The 23799-nt window shown below is 37.8% G+C and overlaps 1 protein-coding gene and 1 non-coding gene across 9 annotated transcripts in view; both read right to left on the reverse strand.

Annotated features, from left to right (window-relative positions):
- BRD7 (bromodomain containing 7) overlaps positions 1-23799 on the reverse strand; it is a 55603-nt gene that overhangs the window by 22615 nt on the left and 9189 nt on the right. For all 8 annotated transcript variants that reach the window (XM_054668370.2, XM_054668369.2, XM_009430766.5 and 5 more), the window contains exons 3-6: positions 18708-18837; positions 18340-18397; positions 13935-14079; positions 3831-3941 (exon numbers count right to left, since the gene is read on the reverse strand). In XM_054668370.2, the coding sequence (XP_054524345.1) occupies positions 3831-3941; positions 13935-14079; positions 18340-18397; positions 18708-18837 (444 nt within the window). The remainder of the gene's footprint in view (positions 1-3830; positions 3942-13934; positions 14080-18339; positions 18398-18707; positions 18838-23799) is intronic.
- Positions 16075-16178, reverse strand: LOC112205958 (small nucleolar RNA U13). The gene has a single exon (XR_002940090.1). It is a non-coding gene; the product is annotated as a small nucleolar RNA U13 (small nucleolar RNA).

Genomic DNA, 23799 nt, shown 5'->3' on the forward strand with positions numbered 1-23799 from the left:
TAAAATATTTTAATAACTATTTAATCCCACGTCTACACCATGATTTAATTAATGGCCTATGATTGAACATTTAGATTTCCATGTTTCCACTATTATAAATAAAAGTACCATCAATATCATTATAAATAAATCTCTCTAGGAACCAGTATCTCTTTAGGATAAACTCTTAGAAAGGAAACAAAGTCAAAGGGAATGAGTATTTTTGAGGCTTTTGATAACTACTGCTTTCCAGAAAAGGTATACCAATTTACATACTAATTTACATTAGTGTTTGAAAGTTTCTCTGAATCCTTGACAAAATCAATAGTATCACTTAAAAAGCTAACCCATTAGAATCGCTTGAACCCGGGAGGCAGAGGTTGCAGTGAGCCGAGATTGCGCCACTGCACTCCAGCCTGGGTGACAGAGTGAGACTCCGTCTCAAAAAAACAAAACAAACAACAAAAAACACAAACAACAACAAAAAGCAATCTTATTTGATTTTTAAAAACACGTTTTATTTTGCTACATTAAAAATATTAGTGAGTTTAATTATTTCTGTAAGTTCTCAGTAATAATTTTATTTCCACTCTAGAATTTTATAAAGCAGAACTTACATTAAGAACGCTTTGGGGTTTTAAAAAATATGACATGCACAAAATAAATTCAATTAGAGAAAGTTTCTAAACCTTGAAACAAGTCCCAGGAAAGAGTGAAGTTTAATTTTCCTTTGAAAGCAATGTCTTTTTCTTTTTTTGGTAATTAAAATGCCTCCAAGTCAGCATATTATTGATCTTCAATTTTACAATATTAAATGGCTAACAGGGCTGGTTCTTTGCTAATAATATAGCTAACATTTACTTAGTGCTTACCCATGTGCCAGACACAACTCCATGAGGTAAGTACTATTATTATCCCCACTTTACAGGACAGGAAAAAGGCTGACAAAGGTTACCTGGGCTAAAGTCACACAGCTTCCAAAGGGTAGAGCTAGGACTTGAACCTTGATTGGTCTGATTTCAAAGCCACTATGCTACAAATAGTATTGTTTGTACTACTTTGTTTGTACTACAATGCAGCATTTTACTCAAGTATTTATTTAGGAGATAAAAAGTTACTCTTCATCTGTTCATTCTTTTTTTTTTTTTTTTTTTTTTTGAGACGGAGTTTCCCTCTTGTTGCCCAGGCTGGAGTGCAGTGGCGTGATCTTGGCTCACCACAACCTCCACCTCCCAGGTTCAAGCGATTCTCCTGCCTCAGCCTCCTGAGCAGCTGGGATTACAGGCATGCACCACCACGCCCAGCTAATTTTGTATTTTTAGTAGAGACGGGGTTTTTCCATGTTGGTCATGCTGGTCTCAAACTCCTGACCTCAGGTGATCCGCCCACCTCAGCCTCCCAAAGTGTTAGGATTACAGGCATGAGCCACTGTGCCTGGCCTCATCTGTTCATTCTTTATAAAAATAACACGTCTACTAATAGTTGTTATTTGAGTGTAACTGAAAAAATGATGAGTGACTACTCTACAATCTTTTCAACGAACATTCAAAAACAGTTATCTTTGAAAAGACACCATTCACGGAAGGGTGTGCTGGGCTCTCAAGCACAAACTATTAGAAGAGTTAACTCAAAAGGTCTAAATTTAAACGTTTAAAAATCACTGTTGTGACGACCCCTCCCCTGTAGGGTGGAGAGAACAGTCAACAGGAAGCTAATAACACAGGATGGGTGGGGCTCCTCAACAGCAAAAGATCTGAAAAAAAGGAAGACAACAGAGAGAAAGAAAGAGGGAGAGAGGGAAGGGAAAGTGAAGAAAATTTTATTTTCTGTGCTTTCAACCATTCCACACGCCAGTAAAATTCAAGAGATAATGGAATCTTTTGCTTGTTGTATTAACTACATTACTTAAGGAAGTGGTAAATCAAAGGTCATTAAAAATTAGGCTCCCACCACCCAATTCAATGTACATATTTTGGAGTGACTAAAGGCTGCATTTGACAAATGCATTTTTACTTCAAATACATTAACAAGAAGCATTTCCATGTCTTTAAACCTGGAATATGGCGTGGTTCTAGATTCTGAGAGTCTTCCTGCAAAGAATGGGTAAACATTTCATATTCCTCTTTCCTCTGCGAATGTTGTCAAAGATGGGTAACTGGCTTCCATTAGTTTCCCAAGTCTTTAGGAAAGGGTGGGAACCAAAGTTGTCTAAATATTAGGAGCGCAAGAATAATCAACAATCCAGACATGTTTTTCTTTCTCTAGTTAAGTGAATCCAAGAATCTCTCAGCCAAGCACACAGACACTCAGACATCTGCACACCAAGGCATTTCTTTAAATGTAAAACTGTAATACAGAAAAATGAATCACCATAAAAATCAAAAAACCACATGCAGATGCACGACTCATTTTTATCATCCTTGAACTCCCCTGAATGTGAGCTCAAGCTCTGGACTCTGATTCCTTTCTCCTTCTACCAGTGTCTTATACCCACTCATTTCTTCTTTGCAAAATCCCTGTCCTATCTTGTGGTTCTTTTTCATAGTATCCTCTCTACTCTACCTCTTATCTAGAATCAGAACAGTAATGCTAGAAATCATCTTGGAGACCACAGACTAAACCCTTCTTTAGGGATGAGAACACTGAGTCCCAGGGTAGTTAATGTCTTGCCCAAAGTCCACAAGTTAGTGGAAGAGAGCTAAAATGAAAACTCTCTTCTGCCTGCCTGCCATGGTATGGTATGGTGCCAGGATCACCCTTGATTCGTTCCCTAAAGTAGTCTCTTACATAGGTTTCTCCCACTCAGAGTGGTGAGAAAAACCTCAAAAGATATGGCTTATCTTGCGAGTTATTTTCTCCAGAGGATGCACAGTGATCATCTCAGCTTACCCTTCAAAGCCTTTTATCAACTGTCGTCCTGGGGACACTAGTAATTTTTTGCCACTGTGTATAATATCTCGTTTACGCTCTTTCCTGCAGTTTGATGATGATGTGTCTGTGCCTACGCACACACTTCTCTGACCTCAAATGACTTACTATGCACTAATTCTTACCCTTTAAGGAAGAGTCTGCTCTTGTGGAGAGGTGGTTTTGAGACAGTTTCAAATTTTCTCTCATTTGTATATAGTCACATGTAGCTTAATGAAGGGACGCGTTCTGAGAAATGTACTGTTAGGCAATTTTGTTGTGTGACCATCAATGAGTACACTTACACAAACCTAGATGGTATAGCCTATTAGACACCTGGCTAAATGATATAGCCTATTGCTCCTAGGCTAGGAACCTATACAGCATGTTACCATACTGAATACTGCAGACAGCTGTAACACAATGCTAAGTATGTGTGCATTTAAATATAACAGAAGTACAGTAAAAATACAGTATTACAATCTTACAGAACCACCACTGTATATGCAGTCTGTATATACAGTATTATGCAGCACATGACTGTATTTTCTTACTAGAAATTCTGTGCTTCTGACAGGACTGACCAACATTAGATTCCACCCCTACAAATGCAAACAGAGAGCTTTCCTCTTCAGAGTTCTCACAATTCAGCCAGTCTTATCCTGGAATTCAGGCTGATGTTTCAAGCTGATGTTTTATGTCTTAAGAGATAATTACAAGTGAATGCCAATATTTATTTGTATTGATTCCAAGTAAGAATTTTCCTGTCTTAATTTTCTTCTCTTTATTAAAATTTTTTTCATTTAGTATTTTCTACTTTATTTAATATAATATAACCTGCTAATAAAATAAAATCAATACTGTATTGTATCTGTATTACTATGGCCAACAAACAGTGACACAGATTTTAATAACTATTATTTATGACAAAGAGTTTCCTTTACCTGGCTAAGAATTTTCATTCCTGAGTGCAACAGCTTCTTTGCAGCTTTATAATAAATGGTCTCTGGTTTATTGTAAATCATGGCATTAGTACACATTAGTTTGAAGTTATCCTGCAGCAAGAACATTAAGGGAGAAAATGCATTAATGTAAAACAAACTACCCTGCACCCCCAGGTTGAAAATATACAGGTCCTCTAAAAATTTAAAAAGCAACAACATCCCTTTCTTTATTTACTAAACAATACTAACAGTAATTTATTAAGTTTTAAGACTCACCAACAAAACAAATACTGCTAAATGTATTTAAATATGCTATATTATTTCCCAAATTCTTAAATATTTTATAGTACCTGTATATAATAAACTGTAGATCCCAGAATGAAACTTTTAAATGGGTTTCTTCAGTATAATCTTACTGCACATAAAAAAAATGTGAAGAAAATACTTCTATTTCATATGTAATGATTTTAGCTGAGTAGTTCATGTAATTTAAAAAAATATTACTCCTAGCTTTAAAACAAACATCTTAAATTTCCATTTAGGAATTGAACATTTTATTTCAGATCTTGACTGAAAATGGAGCAGTCCTAAATTATCGCAGTATTTCCTGCCAAATTCACATTAACTGAGCAAAAAATGTTAAAACATTTACACTACTTTTATGTGTTTGGATACTATCATAAACTAAACATAATTTGCAGAATGTTGCAAAACCATGCCAATGTGAAATAAACCATACAACCTCAAGGAGTTAAAACATGTAACTGGAGTAGCCAAATTACCAAAACTGTCTTTTTGGCTTAAATTTCAAAGTCCGCTATGTGCTGGTGAACTTGACCCCACTGCATGCTTTCATAGTTAAGTAATTTTTACATCTATAAATGTGCGATTCATTATGCCAAGGCCTTACTAAGTTAAAAGAAAAACCCAAGAAAAGAGAATCTGCCCCCTACAAATTTGTTTAAAAAACAAAAAAAATTCAAATTCCACTATTTAATAGTGATGACAGGTTAGAACACTTAAATAGAACAAAAATAAGTAGACTGAGTTCTATGTACAAGTACGTAAGACTGAGTGAAGGGTCGCAATAAATTTGGTATTAAAGTGGATGAAGTATATGTGGATCTTCAGTTTGGGCCATGACTGTAAATATGCCAGGTCTTGGATCTCTAAGCATCTGATGAAAGCTATGGGATGAGACCTTAAGTATACACACACACACACACACACACACACACACACACACACACACAGCTGAACACAAAAGTCTTCATGTAATTTTAGTAGGTTCTTGGTCCCTCTAAAGGCTCATTATGGTATTCAAAGGACCCTAGATTAAAGACCTTTGTTACAGATATTTGGAAAAGCTTCCAGGCCATTAAGAATTACTAGGCTGGGCATAGTGGCTCACCCTTATAATTCTAGCACTTTGGGAGGCCGAGGCAGGTGGACTGCTTGAGCCCAGGAGTTTGAGACTGGTCAGGGCAACATGGTGAAACCCCGTCTCTACTAAAAATACAAAAAAATTAGCTGGGTGTGGTGACACACGCCTGTAGTCCCAGCTACTCGGGAGGCTGAGGCACAACAATTGCTTGAACCCTGAAGGTGGAGGTTGCAGTGAACCAAGATCATGCCACTGCACTCCAGCCTGAGCAACAGAGTGAGACTCGGTCTCAAAAAAAAAAAAAAAATTAAATATGTATTTGGGGGGATGGGACGCAAGTGAACGGAGATACTAGATATATACTCAAACTAAGTGACCATTTGGCCTATAATTGGCCAGATAATGGGCCTATGAACTGGCAAGAGTACTGAATTGTTCTAATGAACACAGGACTGATCTATTAAGCCAATTTGTAGATTCCTTAAATCTTAACATAATGTGCTGGGCTTTACTGAACTGTGGGTGATGGCACTGGTCATTCAAAAAGCTGAGTCTTCCTGCACACTTTTCATACATACACACACACACACACACACACACACACACACACACACATTTTACTTCAACTGCCAAATGAACTGAATAAATATTACTTTAGGCTGTTGAGCTTTCCCTAGAAAAAAGTGGCAATGTAGAAACTCCGAAGAGCTAAGATACCAATTCCTTTCAATTATGATAAACCCTAACCTGCTTAAAAACACTCTGGGGACACACTTCTACTCTTCTTACTGTAAGAGAAAGATCAGAGGAAAATCATGCAGAAAAAAAAAAAAAAATGTGAAATTCTTTCCCATTAAGCAATGGTAAGGTCAGAAATATGCTGAAATAAATGGTTTTAGCCTAATTTTCACCAGATAAAAAGTTGGGAAAAGTTTCTATTTCTCTAAATAAGAGAGAATGTAATTCAGATTCTTTGGAGAAAGCGGAATATTACCTATAAACTCAACAGTAAAGAGCACTAAACACTGATATTCTTCATAAATCTCTGCTTATCAATATGTGGATGAAAAAAGGGACTAAGTAAAGACACTATCTTTTTTTTTTTTTTGAGATGGAGTCTCACTCTGTCGCAAGCTCTGCCTCCTGGGTTCACGCCATTCTCCGGCCTCAGCCTCCCGAGTAGCTGGGACTACAGGCGTCCGCCACCACACTCAGCCAATTTTTTTGTATTTTCAGTAGAGACGGGGTTTCACTGTGTTACCCAGGATGGTCTTGATCTCCTGACCTTGGGATCCACCTGCCTCGGCCTCCTGAAGTGCTGGGATTACAGGTGTAAGCCACCACACCTGGCCATAAAGACACTATCTTATTTTATTTTTAGGAAAATAACTAACTAGGGTAACCAATTAGGGTCTAACCCTTATAGGTCAGGTGAGCACTACTGTGGTTATGTAAAACAAAGTAGAGGTAAAACAGATATTATCTAAACCAATTAAGTTTGTGGCGGTTGAATACATAGTAAATTTTAATATACATGGTTCCTTTCCCTGGAATCAACACACACCAGGACACTCCCTCAAATGGGAAAAACCTCATCTATAATAGGTATATATATTATAAGTTTTCAGGTCCTTGTACATTTTCTATACTCTTCTTAAAGCTGAAGAAAACATGCTCAACAAATATAGCCAAAATGAACTCAGAGAGCAATTAACTTTCATCAAATTAGAAAATGTAATTAAACTTCTCTTTAGTATTTCTGGACAAGCCAATTTATTCTTTACTTTAGAGTACATGTGATATGGTTTGGCTCTCTGTCCCCACCCCAATCTCATGTTGAATTGTAATCCCCAATGTTGGGGGAAGGACCTGGTGGGAGGTGATTTGATCATGGAGGCAGATTTCCCCCTTGCTGTTCTCGTGATAATGAGTCCTCACAAGATCTGGTTGTTTGAAAGTGTGTAGTGATAGGTTCCAAGGTGGCCGAATAGGAACAGATCCAGTCTACAGCTCCCAGCATGACTGATGCAGAAGACTGGTGATTTCTGCATTTCCAACTGAGGTACTGGGTTCATCTCACTGGGGCTTGTCGGACAGTGGGTGCAGCCCACAGAGTGTGAGCCGAAGCAGGGCAGGGAATCACCTCATTCAGGAAGCACAAGGGGTTGGGGAATTCCCTTTCCTAGCCAAGGGAAGCTGTGACAGACTGTACCTGGAAAATCAGGACACTCCCACCCTAATACTGTGCTTTTCCAATGGTCTTTGCAAATGGCACACCAGGAGATTATATCCCGCTCATGGCTCAGAGGGTCCCATGCCCATGGAGCCTCACTCACTGTTAGCACAGCAGTCTGAGATTGAACTGCCAGGCGGCAGTGAGGCTGGGGGAGGGACGCCCACCACTGCTGAGGCTTGAGTAGGTAAACAAAGCCACCGGGAAGCTCGAACTGGGTGGAGCCCACCTCTGGGGGCAGGGCATAGCTGAACAAAAGGCAGCAGAAACTTCTGCAGACTTAAACGTCCCTGTCTGACAGCTTTGAAGAGAGTAGTGGTTCTGCCAGCATGGAGTTTGAGATCTGAGAACAGACAGACTGCCTCCTCAAGTGGGTCCCTGACCCCCGAGTAGCCTAACTGGGAGGCACCTCCCTGTAGGGGCCAACTGACACCTCATACAGCCGGGTGCCCCTCTGAGATGAAGCTTCCAGAGGAAGGATCAGGCAGCAACATGTACCATTCTGCAATATTTGCTGTTCTGCAGCCTCTGCTGGTGATACCCAGACAAACAGGGTCTGGAGTAGACCCCCAGCAAACTCCAACAGACCTGCAGCTGAGGGTCCTGACTGTTAGAAGAAAAACTAACAAATAGAAAGGACATCCGCACCAAAACTCCATCTGTACGTCACCATCATCAAAGACCAAAGGTAGATAAAACCACAAAGATGGGGAGAAACCAGAGCGGAAAAGCTGAAAATTCTACAAATCAGAGCACCTCTTCTCCTCCAAAGGAATGCAGCTCCTTGCCAGCAACAGAACAAAGCTGGAGGGAGAAAGACTTTGATGAGTTGAGAGAAGAACGCTTCAGACGATCAGTAATAACAAACTTCTCTGAGCTCAAGTAAGATGTTTGAACCCATTGCAAAGAAGGTAAAAACCTTGAAAAAAGATTAGACGAATGGCTAACTACATCAAACAGGGTAGAGAAGACCTTAATTGACCTGACGGAGCTGAAAATCATGGCACGAGGACTACGTGACGCATGCACAAGTTTCAGTAGCTGATTTGATCAAGTGGAAGAAAGAGTATCAATGATTGAAGATCAAATGAATGAAATGAAGCAAAAAGAGAAGTTTAGAGGAAAAGGAGTAAAAAGAAATGAACAAAGCCTCCAAGAAATACTGGACTATGTGAAAAGGCCAAATCTACATCTGATTGGTGTACCTGAAAGTGATGGGGAGAATGGAACCAAGTTGGAAAACACTCTTCAGGATATTATCCAGGAGAACTTCCCCAACCTAGCAAGGCAGGCCAATATTCAAATTCAGGAAATACAGAGAATGCCACAAAGATACTCCTCGAGAAGAGCAACTCCAAGACACATAATTGTCAGATTCACCAAAGTTGAAATGAAGGAAAAAATGTTAAGGGCAGCCAGAGAGAAAGGTCAGGTTACCCACCAAAGGGAAGCCCATCAGACTAACAGCAGATCTCTCAGCAGAAACCCTATAAGCCAGAAGAGAGTGGGGGCCAATATTCAACATTCTTAAAGAAAAGAATTTTCAACGCAGAATTTCATATCCAGCCAAATTAAGCTTCATAAGTGAAGAAGAAATAAAATCTTTTACAGACAAACAAATGCTGACAGATTTTGTCATCACCAGGCCTGTCTTACAAGAGCTTCTGAAGGAAGCACTAAACATGGAAAGGAATAACCGGTACCAGCCACTGCAAAAACATGCCAAATTGTAAAGACCATCAAGGCTAGAAAGAAACTGCATCAACTAACGAGCAAAATAACCAGCTAACATCATAATGACAGGATCAAATTCACACATAACAATATTAACCTTAAATGTAAATGGGCTAAATGCTCCAATTAAAAGACACAGACTGGCAAATTGGATAAAGAGTCAAGACCCATCAGTGTGCTGTATTCAGGAAACCCATCTCATGTGCAGAGACACACATAGGCTCAAAATAAAGGGATGGAGGAAGATCTACCAAGCAAACGGAAAACAGAAAAAGGCAGGGGTTGCAATCCTAGTCTCTGATAAAACAGACTTTAAACCAACAAAGATCAAAAGAGACAAAGAAGGCCATTACATAATGGTAAAGGGATCCATTCAACAAGAAGAGCTAACTATCCTAAATATATATGCACCCAATACAGGAGCACCCAGATTCATAAAGCAAGTCCTGAGTTACCTACAAAGAGACTTAGACTCACACGCAATAATAATGCAAAACTTTAACACCCCACTGTCAACATTAGACAGATCGACGAGACAGAAAGTTAACAAGGATATCCAGGAATTGAACTCAGCTCTGCACCAAGCAGACCTAATAGACATCTACAGAACTCTCCACCCTAAATCAACAGAATATACATTCTTCTCAGCACCACACTGCACTTATTCCAAAATTGACCACACAGTTGGAAGTAAAGCACTCCTCAGTAAATGTAAAAGAACAGAAATTATAACAAACTGTCTCTCAGACCACAGTGCAATCAAACTAGAACTCAGGATTAAGAAACTCACTCAAAAGCACTCAACTACATGGAAACTGAACAACCTGCTCCTGAATGACTACCAGGTACATAACGAAATGAAGGCAGAAATAAAGATGTTCTTTGAAACCAATGAGAACAAACACACAACATACCAGAATCTCTGGGACACATTTAAAGCAGTGTGTAGAGGGAAATTTATAGCACTAAATGCCCACAAGAGAAGGCAGGAAAGATCTAAAATTGATACCCTAACATCACAATTAAAAAAATTAGAGAAGCAAGAGCAAACACATTCAAAACCTAGCAGAAGGCAAGAAATAACTAAGATCAGAGCAGAACTGAAGGAGATAGAGATACAAAAAACCCTTCAAAAAAATCAATGAATCCAGGAGCTGGTTTTTTGAAAAGATCAACAAAATTGATAGACCACTAGCAAGACTAAGAAGAAAACAGAGAAGAATCAAATAGATGCAATAAAAAATGATAAAGGGGATATCACCACTGATCCCACAGAAATAGAAACTACCATCAGAGAATACTATGAACACCTCCATACAAATAAACTAGAAAATCTAGAAGAAATGGATAAATTCCTGGATACATACACCCTCCCAAGACTAAACCAGGAAGAAGCTGAATCCCTGAATAGACCAATAACAGGCTCTGAAATTGAGGCAATAGTCTACCAACCAAAAAAAGTCCAAGACTAGACGGATTCACAGCCAAATTCTACCAGAGGTACAAAGAGGAGCTGGTACCATTCCTTCTGAAACTATTCCAATCAACAGAAAAAGAGGGAATCCTCCCTAACTCATTTTATGAGGCCAGCATCATCCTGATACCAAAGCCTGGTAGAGACACAACAAAAAAAGAGAATTTTAGACCAACATCCCTGATGAACATCGATGCAAAAATCCTCAATAAAATACTGGCAAACCAAATCCAGCAGCACATCAAAAAGCTTATCCACCACGATCAAGTTGGCTTCATCCCTGGGAGGCAAGGCTGGTTCAATATACGCAAATCAATAAATGTAATCCAGCATATGAACAGAACCAAAGACAAAAACCACATGATTATCTCAATAGATGCAGAAAAGGCCTTAGACAAAATTCAACAGCCCTTCATGCTAAAAACTCTCAATAAACTAGGTATTGATAGGACATATCTCAAAATAATAAGAGCTATTTATGACAAAACCACAGCCAATACCATACTGAATGGCAAAAACTGGAAGCATTCCCTTTGAAAACTGGCACAAGACAGGGATGCCCTCTCTCACCACTCCTATTTAACATAGTGTTGGAAGTTCTGGCCAGGGCAACCAGGCAGGAAAAAGAAATAAAGGGTATTCAATTAGGAAAAGAGGAAGTCAAATTGTCCCTGTTTGCAGATGACATGATTGGATATTTAGAAAACCCCATCGTCTCAGCCCAAAATCTCCTTAAGCTGATAAGCAACTTCAGCAAAGTCTCAGGATACAAAATCAATGTACAAAAATCACAAGCATTCCTATATACCAATAACAAACAGAGAGCCAAATCATGAGTGAAATCCCATTCACAATTGCTTCAAAGAGAATAAAATAGCTAGGAATCCAACTCACAAGGGATGTGAAGGACCTCTTCAAGGAGAACTATAAACCACTGCTCAATGAAATAAAAGAGGATACAAACAAATGGAAGAACATTCCATGCTCATGGGTAGGAAGAATCAATATCGTGAAAATGGCCATACTGCCCAAGGTAATTTATAGATTCAATGCCATCCCCATCAAGCTACCAATGACTTTCTTCACAGAATTGGAAAAAACTACTTTAAAGTTCATATGGAACCAAAAAAGAGCCTACATTGCCAAGTCAATCCTAAGCCAAAAGAACAAAGCTGGAGGCATCACACTACCTGACTTCAAACTATACTACAAACTATACTACAAACTATACGACAGTATACTACAGTAACTATACTACAAACTATACTACAGTAACCAAAACAGCATGGTACTGGTACCAAAACAGAGACAGAGAACAATGGAACAGAACAGAGCCCTCAGAAATAATAACACACATCTACAACCATCTGATCTTTGACAAACCTGACAAAAACAAGAAAGGGGGAAAGAATTCCCTATTTAATAAATGGTGCTGGGAAAACTGGCTAGCCATATGTAGAAAGCTGAAACTGGATCCCTTCCTTACACCTTATACAAAAATTAATTCAAGATGGATTAGAGACTTAAATGTTAGACCTAAAACCATAAAAACCCTAGAAGAAAACCTAGGCTATACCATTCAGGACATAGGCATGGGCAAGGACTTCATGACTAAAACACCAAAAGCAATGGCAACAAAAGCCAAAATTGACAAATGGGATCTCATTAAACTAAACAGCTTCTGCACAGCAAAAGAAACTACCATCAGAGTGAACAGGCAACCTACAGAATGGGAGAAAATTTTCACAGTCTATCCATCTGACAAAGGGCTAATATCCAGAATCTACAAAGAACTTAAACAAATCTACAAGAAAAAATCAAACAACCCTATCAAAAAGTGGGCAAAGGATATGAACAGACACTTCTCAAAAGAAGACATTCATGCAGAAGACACGCGAAAAATGCTCATCATCACTGGCCATCAGAGAAATGCAAATCAAAACCACAATGAGATACCATCTCACACCAGTTAGAATGGTGATCATTAAAAAGTCAGGAAACAAAAGGTGCTGGAAAGGATGTGGAGAAACAGGAACACTTTTACACTGTTGGTGGGACTGTAAACTAGTTCAACCATGTGGAAGACAGTGTGGCGATTCCTCAAGGATCTAGAACTAGAAACAGCATTTGACCCAGCAATCCCATTACTGGGTATATACCCAAAGGATTATAAATCATGCTGTTATAAAGACACATGCACACGTATGTTTACTGTGGCACTATTCACAATAGCAAAGACTTGGAACCAACCCAAATGTCCAATGATGATAGACCGGATTAAGAAAATGTGGCACATATACACCATGGAATACTATGCAGCCATAAAAAGGATGAGTTCATGTCCTTTGTAGGGACATGGATGAAGCTGTTTCTGAGCCAACTATGGCAAGGACAGAAAACCAAACACCGCATGTTCTCCCTCATAGGTGGGAATTGGACAATGAGAACACCTGGACACAGGGTGGGGAACATCACACACCGGGGCCTGTTGTGAGGTGGGGGTATGGGCAAGGGGTAGCATTAGGAGATATACCTAATGTAAATGACGAGTTAATGGGTTCAGTGCACCAACATGGCACATGAATATATATGTAACCAACCTGCACGTTGTGCACATGTACCCTAGAACTTAAATTAAAAAAAAAAAAAAATTAAAAAAATGTAAACCATCTAAAAAAAAAAAAAAAAAAAAAGAAAGTGTGTAGCACTTCCCCCTTCACTCTCTCCTGCTGCCATGTGAAGACGTGCTTGCTTCCCCTTCATGTTCCAGTACGACTGTAAGTTTCCTTGGGCCTCTCCAGCCATGTGTCCTGTACAGCCTGTGGAACTGTGAGTTAATCAAAGCTCTTTTCTTCATAAATTACCTAGTCTCAGGCAGTTCTGTATAGCGGTGTAAGAATGGATTAATACAATATGCGTATCTCATATGTCTAGAAATAGAAAAAACCCTCAACTTTCATTAAAATATTAGTTTTACTTGTATTGATCTAAGCTAAAAATTTCACTCTAAGGTTGGAAAAAATATACTGTGGAACACATATCAAACTCAAAATTTCGCTAAAGACAAAAATAATTATGAATGAAAGATATCAGAGGACCTATTTCATCTGGTTTTCCATCACCAAGCTCATAAAGTTTTCTGAAGCAGAAATAAACAAAGATATTGGATCTTAAAATAAACTCAATTCTTTGCAAAATAAAAGGTCAATGAGAAAGACTGTGAATATCAGACATGCAGATTTCTACCAAGATTTTGTGTATATAGGATTGAAGAGTTACCTTTAGTTCTTCTATGGACTGATAGTCATTGTTCTTGATCTTTTCTTTCATGGTACTAAAATCCATTGGGTGTTTAATGATCATGGAGTAGCCAGGAGCAATAAAATCAGTCACAGGAAATGAAAAGAAAGCACTTGGATCTTTTCTGTAAAGATATGCAAAATACAATGTAATATTTTATTCTATTACAAACAAATCTATTGGTCTAGGAGCAGAAGTCAGAGGAAACCCTTCAGATGCAGAAAGAATTTGTAATATGTTAACATATTTTTAACTGAAAACTGAAGAAATGATTTTAAAGTCTATTAAGTATTTCATAACAAGGAAGTTTTACATACTAGCTGTACCCTCAGGATGGAGATTTCTTTCTTTTAAAATACACAGCCTCATTAATTAACAGCTACACTTATACAGGAAAACATGAAGCAAAATAAACAACCTCAACTAACTGACCAATGTTTTAACCTTTGGGAGATTAGCACTGAATATTTTTAATCAACCAAAGGGGAAAAGGCCAAAATAGTAACTATGAACATACATCTACAATCCTCCATATTAATTTCTAATAGGCTTGCATTTCTGGTCCATGCATGTCTGTTTTCTCCATAAATGTATATAACTTCTATCATGTGTATGTGGGGGATGCTAAAAAAACTGACATTAAAAAGGTCCTCTTAAATACCTCCGTATGTGTGCCAAGACAGGACTGGACCAAAAAAACCCCAAAATCAGAAACTCAAATTTGAAAACTAGTGCTTTTCATCACAGATTCACAACACTGGCTGTACACTAGAATCACACAGGAGCTTTAAAAAAATTCCAATGCGGGGAAGAAGCGGGAGGAAGACTCAGCCTAGACCCACTGTACCAGAAGCTCTTGGGGAAGAAGGGTAGGGTCCAGGCAGTGATATTTCCACAGATGAGTACTGGCATTGGGATTTGAATATTTGGCATTTGTATTTCCAGTATTGTCAGGTTGAGAATGAATGCTTTATATGATTAAATCATTATGCTAATTTTTTTTCCCTCTGGAAATCTGGCACACCAAAAGTTTTCTTACTCCACAGAATAACAGTAAAAATATGGTTTAAAAAATAACAACTTCTTTAAAAACATATTTACCATGTTGCTAGTCCCAGTGGTAGGCACTTGACATATTTTATATCGAATCCTCACAAAAGCCATCAAAGTGGTGGTATCCTCCACTACCGGAGGATACTGAGGCTCAGTGAGGTTGAAATTATCTATCCTGAGTCATGCATTAAATAAAAGAGTTGAAATCTGACTCAGGTCTATGTGAATCTGCCTTTGTTTTTCACAGCAGGATGCCTAAGCAGTGAGACTAAAAAATGACAACAAGCAAAAATACACAGTCAGGACCCATACATCAAAATGTGCGCTGTCCACAGGAGTTACCGTAACGGCAGCATTCACCTCTGGGTGGCCTCCTGCAGCTACCCTTTGGAGGAAATTATCTAACTCCTAGGTCAGTCATTTTAATACAGAGCCCCATTTAGTTTTGACCAAAAATGCTATTATCAAACTTGATCAACTAGATTTTTTTTTTTTAAACCAGGCTTAGCTCCTGGTAAGGATGAAGAATCATCCAATCACTAAAACTAATCAAAACAGTGTGGCTCTGGGTTCTAATTCCCAATGTCTTTAGACTAAGAAATACTTTCTGAAGTGTCTTTTCATTAAGACTTTGTTTCTAATTGACACATAATAATTGCACATATTTAGAGGGTACAGTGTGACGTTTCAACACATATATACTAACATACATATATACAAGGATACTTCGGTATCACTGTGTAATAATCAAATCAGGGTAATTAGCATATTCATCACCCCAAACACTTGTTAATTTCTTTGAATAAGAACATTCAAAATCCTTTCTTTTAGCTATTCTGATGTATATAATAAATGGTTGTGGACTGCTGTCACCTTACTGTGCAACAGAAGACCAGAGCTTATTCCTCCCATCTAACTGTAATTCTGTACCTGCTGACCAACCTCTACCTTTCCCTTGCCTCTGGTAACCACTGTTCTACTCTCTACTTCTATGAATCAACTTTTTAAGATCCCACATGAGTGAGATGATGTCATATTTGTGCCCTCACCATATTTTCTGTCTTCACATCAGATGGGTAATGTGCTGATGTTCTAACAAAGTTTGAGGGCGGTATATCTCACAAAGGAACACGAAAACCCAATCATTACACTTATGAACTACAAAAGGATCGTGCAGTATTTGTTCTTCTGTGTTTGGCTTACTTCATTTAACATGATGTCCTCTAGGTTCATCCATGTTGTTACAAATGATAGTATTTCATTCTTTTTAATGGTGAAATAATACTCCATTGTGTATACATACCACATTTTAAAAAATGCATTCATCCATTGATGGGCACTTAGACTGATTCCATCTTGGCTACTATGAATAGCACTGCAATTAACACAAGAGTACAGGTATCTCCTGGACATACTGATTTCATTACCTTTGGATATATACCCAGTAGCTGAATTGCTGGATCATATGGTAGTTCTATTTTTAATGTTTTGAGGAACTTGTTGTCCATAATACTTGTTGTCCATAATGGCTATACTAATTTACATTTCCACCAACAGTATATACAATTTCCCTTTCTCTACCACATTCTTGCCAGCTTTTTTTTTTTTTTTTTGTCTTTTGATAACAGGCATTCTAATTGGGGTGGGGTGATTTTGACTTGCATTTCTCTGATTATTAGTGATGGTGAGCATTTTTTCATATACCTGTTGGCCATTTGAATGTCTTCTTTTAATTAAGTCATTTCTTTTAAGGTGACATCATTAACCTACATTCTGGCCTTACGTTGCAAGAAAAACTCTAAGGCAGCCATGACATTTTACAGTCATACCTTGTAAATTGCAATGGAATACCCAATACCTATTCACTCCTTTCGGACAAGTAGTGAAGTAATGAACAAGTTATTTAAATATAAAGACTAGATGTAATTTTTCTCAAACACCAAAAAAGAAGAGAGATCAGTAAGTTCTTTTTTTTTTTTTTAGAAAAGATCTCATTCTGTTGCCCAGGCTGGAGTGCAATGGTGCTATCACAGCTCACTGTAGCCTCAACCTTTTGGGCTCAAGTGATCCTTCCACCTCAGTCTCTGGAGCTGGGACTACAGGTGTGTGCAACCACACTAGGATAATTTTTATTTTTTTGTAGAGATGGGGTCTCACTATGTTGCCCAGGCTGGTCTTAAACTCCTGGCCTCAACTGATCCTCCCACCTCAGCCTCCCAAAGTGTTGGGATTACAGGTGTGAGCTACTATACTCGGTTAACTTCTGATCTTAACTGCAAACCTGAACAGGCACTGAATACAGATTACATTAGAGAAAAATTATTTACAATGTGTTCTGGGTTGACTTAAGTTCAATACAATGAAAGAAAGTCCACTGTAAAAATGTATGATCTACAACCATAAACCCTTTGCAAATAATGGAAATATCTTTGAGCTGAAAATTTAAACTCTGAGTAAAGAGAGATATCAAAATAAATATATTTTATTTATTTATTTATTTATTTATTTATTTTATTTATTGAGACGGAATCTTGCTCTGTCACCCAGGCTGGAGTGCAGTGGCGCAATCTCGGCTCACTGCAAGCTCCACCTCCCGGGTTCACACCATTCTCCTGCCTCAGCCTCCCAAGTAGCTGGGACTACAGGCGCCCATCACCATGCCATGCCCGGCAAATTTTTTTTTTTTTTTTAAGTACAGATGGGGTTTCACCATGTTAGCCAGGATGGTCTCAATCTCCTGAACTCGTGATCTGCCCGCCTCGGCCTCCCAAAGTGCTGGGACTACAGGCGTGAGCCACCACACCCGGCCCAAAATAAATATTTTAATAAAGATTGAGTTATTCTTTTCCCTTTTAAGAACTCAACAGTAGCTTAATCTAGGCACTGAAATTTTTAGAACCAATTTTTGCATTTAAAAGAAGGCCATAATTCCTATTTATGGTGTTTTATTTTTTCTCCCATACTTAATAATTGCTAAACATTCGTGGCATGATAAGCATTGTGCAAATACACAGAAGGTATTTCCATCTATTAGCAAAGTGGAAATATCTGTATTGTTTATTCCTGGCTTAAAGTTTTAACATCAGAAATTACTTTAGAGACAGAAATTTGTCATTAAAAGTATTATGTAACACCCTTCAAGTTGCCAGGGAAACAAACCAAATAAAGAATATCTAAAAGTTAGCCTCTTGGAGTACTTCTGCTGCCAGGCAAAATATTTATCATTCACTTTAAAATCAAGTATGTTTGGAGTTAGGCACAAATGTGGTTTGGATCCTACACATCTACCATTTTAATTTCTATGTTATAAAAATATTGGAAAAACATTTACCTCTGCAATTGTCTCATCAGTTGATTCAAAGCTTCTTGAAGGGGTGTCTGTTCTACTTCTAAAGCAAAGAAGAAGGGAAAAGAGTATTTTAAAAAGGAGTATTCTAGAGAGTATTATTTACTAGATCATTTTCTACAACCATTATTAAATATCTCATACAGAAATTCCATTTATCTTAAAAATATATTGAAGTTTGAGAGTATCAATCCAAAATTGAAGCTAATTTAAAGCTCTTATGCAGTTTGAGAGAAAAAACTTAAAAATTCAATCACAAAGCTCCAACTTAGAAGCTAAAACCCCACCATTTTCCTGAGCTATAATAATTTCAGCCTCCTCATTCAGGATAGTTAATTCAGAGTTATTCCAACCTTCTTGTTTGGCTAAAGAGCTTGTGAGAGGCTTCTCAGGGGGCAAGTCTAATCTCACAGGGGCGTGACACTGGAGGTCTTTTTCTGCCTCATTCTCCACCCGGTCTCGATCTCGCTTCTTTTTATCCTCCTAAATGGAACAAAGGGAGATAATTTGGAAATATTTCAGAACCAATATCTTTAAATACACAAATCATTTTAAGGGGTAAAAAGACATCACTGTAAAGAAAATATTCTTAATAACAAGCTCAATGTACTTTACTGCCATCTACTGGAAAAGGAGAGAATAATACGTTCACGAAGGAAAAAACAAAGGGGGTCTCTATGCCAGAAATAACCAGTTAGAAAAACAATACTATCCAAAAAAGCAACATAGTGTATATAGAAATAAATCTAATAAAAGATACCCAAAACCTTTTGGGAAAAACTGTGAAACATTACTGAAGGTCAGAGAAGGCCTGAATAAAGGAGATATACTATGTTCATGAATTCAGAGTCAATCCTCTCTCAAGTTATCAATACATTCGACGTAATGCCAATCGAAATTTAAAAACAAAAATTTCCATGGAATTCAACAAGCCAATTGCATTAATTTACCTCGAAGAGTGAACGATTAAGAACACAATAGTTTTGAAAAAGGTCAGAGTAAGATGATACGTCTTACCAGATATTATTTGTATAACGTGATAATAAGACAATGTGGGTCTGACACACAGACAAATAAGCCAACAGAAGAGATCAGAGCCCAGAAACAGACCCATGTACATAGAATAATCTTAGTATATCACAGAGGTGACATTATAAGTCAATGACAAAAGGGTGGTGCTGAGACAACTGTTACCTGAAAAGAGAAAATAGAATTTGAGCTCTACTTCATGCCATACACAAAAGTGAATTCCAGATAAAGACTTAAATGTACAAAGCAAAGCTTCAGAACTTCAGATAAAAGTAAAGCATCTTTAAGACCCAAGAGTAGAAAAAGACTTTCTTAAAAAGATATAAAATGAATAAATTTTAAAGGAAAACCTTGATAAATTTGATATTAAGTTGATAAATTTTGGTACCTCAACAAAATCCATGAACCAAGTTAAAAATCTAACGATAGACTGAGATAAAGTACTTGAAACACAACTTATAAAACATTAAGAAAGATTCCATAAAGAACATCTATAAATCTATGCAAAAAGGCAAAAAATCCAAAAAAGAAATAGATAAGTGATATCACAGGTAACTCACAGAATAAGAAATGTGAAATGTTGAGAACCTGAGAACTAGCTCAAGCTCCCTAGAACTTGGGTAATTATAGATTTAAAAACTAGAAGGCATTTCGCCTCTCTTTGGCAACATTTGTCTGAAATGTCAAGTTTTGATAAAAATGTAGAGAAATGGGATTTTCATACCTTGCAATTGGGTGAATAGGAACAATCCTTAGCAGAGCAATTAGCAATATCTAGCAAAGCTAGCAAAGCCTTTAACCTACTTCTCAACTGCTACTCTCTGTGCATATACCAGAGAAATTTCCTGTCGTATGGTCTACATGGAGACTTGTACGAGATTACTGCAGCATTGTTTAAAATAGTAAAAAATAGGAATAATCCAATGCCTATTAAAAGGAAAATAGATTAATAAATTGTGTCATATTTACATAACAGGTAATGTAAATGAGCTAAAATTGTATTGTATCAACATGGATAACATTCAGAAACAATGTCTGGAGAAAAGTTGCAGAACAATTACTGTTACAAGCTAAGTATGAAAATGTGTAAGCATACATTGTTTACAGATGTATGCAGAACTTGTAATTATAAAAACATGCATGTGATATACACCAAATTCAGTACAGTGGTTCTATCAGAAGGAAAGACAGAAATGGGACTCTGAAAGGGTATAAGGGATCTCTGTCTGCCCTCTTCTTTCCTTAGGGGAAAAAAAAAAATATATATATATATATACACACACACACACACACACACACATATATATATGGCTAAATGTTGAGATCTGCTAAAGCGGGATGGTTGGTATCAAGATGGTAGTTTTATTATTCTCTGTACTCTGCATTTTTAAAATTTAAATTTTGAAGTAAAATTGTCCAACAATGCCCATTTTATGCTCATCAAAATCAAGATTCTCAACAGGATCTTATGGACTCAAAAAGCTATTTTCTTGGCCTATGCCCTATTTTTTATTTCTAGTATCTACAGCAATGGTTCTCAAAGCATGGTCACCAGACTGGCAGCATCAGGATTATTTAGGATTTTGCAAGAAACAAAAATTTTGTTTTGCAAGAAACAAAAATTTTGTTTTGCAAGAAACAAAAATTCTTGTGGTTCGCAAGCTTTAGTGTGCATTAGAATCACCTGAAGGTCTCATTAAACACACAGATGGCTGGGCCTTGTCCCCAGAATTACTGATCTGCAGGTATGGGGTAGAGACTGAGAATTTGTACTTTCTAACAAGTTTCCAGGCCATGTGGGTGTTGCTGGTACAGGGACCACACTTTGAGAATCACTGATCTAGAGCTCTGCACTCTATTTTCAGAATCCAAAGCACCTAATACAGAATATATGGTTGTTTTAAAAGTTCCAGAGAGCAGTTATAAACTGAACTCATGCTTGATCCCAGCTACCACTGTTAGTTGATTAATGTATTTTTACCACCTCACAACATATTCTGTTGCAGTAATTCTTAACTTTGGAAAATTTTAAATCCTTCGTCCAGAAATACTGGTATGGATCTTGGTAGGCTGGCAAGTTTAGAAGATCCATTCTATGAAATAACAGCCACAGAGACACAGATTCCTTCCTATTAAATGTGACCTGTGAAGAAGAGACAGCTTGAGAGGCAGTATGCCTTCTCCCAGGTAGAAAAAACTCATCCAGTGCCAGTGCCAAGAGTCTAGAACTGGGGCCAGCAAACTTTTTGGTCAACGACCAAACTGGGCCAAGTGCAGTGGCTCATGCCTGTAATCCCAGAGCTTTGGGAGGCTGAGGCAGGTGTACCACTTGAGGCCAGGAGTTTGAGACCAGCCTGGCCAACAAAGCGAAACTCCATCTCTACTAAAAATACAAAAATCAGCTGCGGGTGGTGGTGCACGCCTGTAATCCCAGCTACTTGGGAGGCTGAGGCAGGAGAATCGCTTGAACCCGTAGGTAGAGGTTGCAGTGAGCCAAGAACGCATCACTGCACTACAGCCTGGGCGACAGAACAAGACTCTGTCTCAAAAACAAAACAAATCAAAACAAAAACCAAAAATGGCCAAACTGTAAACATTTAGGCTTTGTGGCCCATTAAGTTCTGTCACAACTACTAAACTCTGCTTTTGTATTACAGTATGTGTTGTAGTGTGAAAACCACCACAGATAAAATGTAAATGAATTAATTTGGTTGTGTTTCAATAAAAATTTATTTACAAAAACTGTTGGCCAACTTGCTAACCTATGCTCTAAGAGTCCAGCTTCATCCTTAAAACACTCTGCTGGCTGGATGTGGTGGCTCACCCGTCATCCCAGAACTTTGGGAGGCCGAGGTGGGTGGATCACTTGAGCTCAGGAGTTCGAGGCCAGCCTAGGCAACATAGCGAAATCCCATCTCTACAAAAAATACAAAAATTAGCCAGGAGTTTTGGTGTGCACTTGTAGTCCCAGCTACTTGGGAGGCTGAGGTAGGAGCATGGCTTGAGCCCCAGGAGATGGAGGTTGCGGTAAGTCGAGATTGCACCACTGCACTCTAGCCTGGGCAACAGAGCCAGATCCTGTCTCAAAAAAAAAAAAAAAAAAAAAAAAGAACAAAAAGAATAAAGTAAAAAACCACTCTGTGACCTTAGGCAATTCATTTACTCTCATCAGACCTCTTTACCACATGCAAGATGGAGATTTAACTATTATTATTTATCTTACAGAGTTGATAAGATGGTCAATCATAAACTGGCCAAGTGGAAAAAGTACCAAAGGAGGGTATAATGTTTCTGAACTACCCCTACCTAGTATCTTTACCTAGTTATCCTGGTCTACCGTAACCACTTTATCATTCAGTAAAGCAAAAAGTCTTTGGGGCTAGGGAGTCCAAAAGAAAAAAAGAATATAAAAACATATGCTTGGAAACTACCCTAAACTGAATAGAGATACCGTAGCATGTTATTTCCAGACTGAGAATCAGGAGATCTAGCTTCTAGTTCACCAGCATATGACTTTTAACAAGTTACCCCACTGTTTTAGTCTCAGTTTCCCATCTGTACAACACAAGGCTGTGATCTCTACAGGTCTCTCTCCACCTAAAATTCTGATTCCAACCTTTACATTTTCTTTTTCATAATTCAGAGTATGTTGTAGAATCTTGTTGTGAATGTCACTTATTAAATGAATATAGTTACGTAAAACCATAAGTTAACACAGTTCTGGTTAACAGTAAATTCTGTTAATTACACAGAAAAAACTAAGCAAAAATATTAGTGCCATTTAACTTTAGGTAGTTAAGGAAGAAGAGTTTACAGTTAGTTTATAAAGCGGGTTTAAATTCTGGCCTCGTCACTAGTAGGTGACAAAGCTATGATATGGATAAACTATGTAATCAGCTATGGTGTCACGGATAAACTATATAATTTTTTGGAGTCTAATGTTCTAATCTTTAAAATAGACACAACAATACATACCTCACAGGACTATTTTAAGGATTAAATGTGATAGTTTATGTGAAGTTTTAGCACATTACTTAGCACATGATGGACACTCATTCATTCAATAAATAAAAGAGGCTTTACTGTGTGGCTATATAGTGAAAGAGAAAATATACACAGCCCTACTCTTACGGAGCTCAGAGTGAAACAGCAGAGATGTTCATTAAATAACTCATTCAAAAAACAAACAGGTTTATAACAGCAGAGATGTGCATTAAATAACTCATTGAAAAAAAAAATGTTTACAACTAATTGATCACAACCAGCTACAGATTTCTTTGTTCCTTCCCCATTCCCACTGTTTCACTTGACTAGTCTTAAAAACAACAACAAAACAGATTTCAAGGACAGAATAACTTTTGGGTGAAAATAATTTAGACTGGACAAGTGTGGGAAGGTTTCCATGAGGAAGTAACA

This window comes from Pan troglodytes, chromosome 18 (genome assembly GCF_028858775.2).
Source record: "Pan troglodytes isolate AG18354 chromosome 18, NHGRI_mPanTro3-v2.0_pri, whole genome shotgun sequence".
Lineage (NCBI taxonomy): Eukaryota > Metazoa > Chordata > Mammalia > Primates > Hominidae > Pan > Pan troglodytes.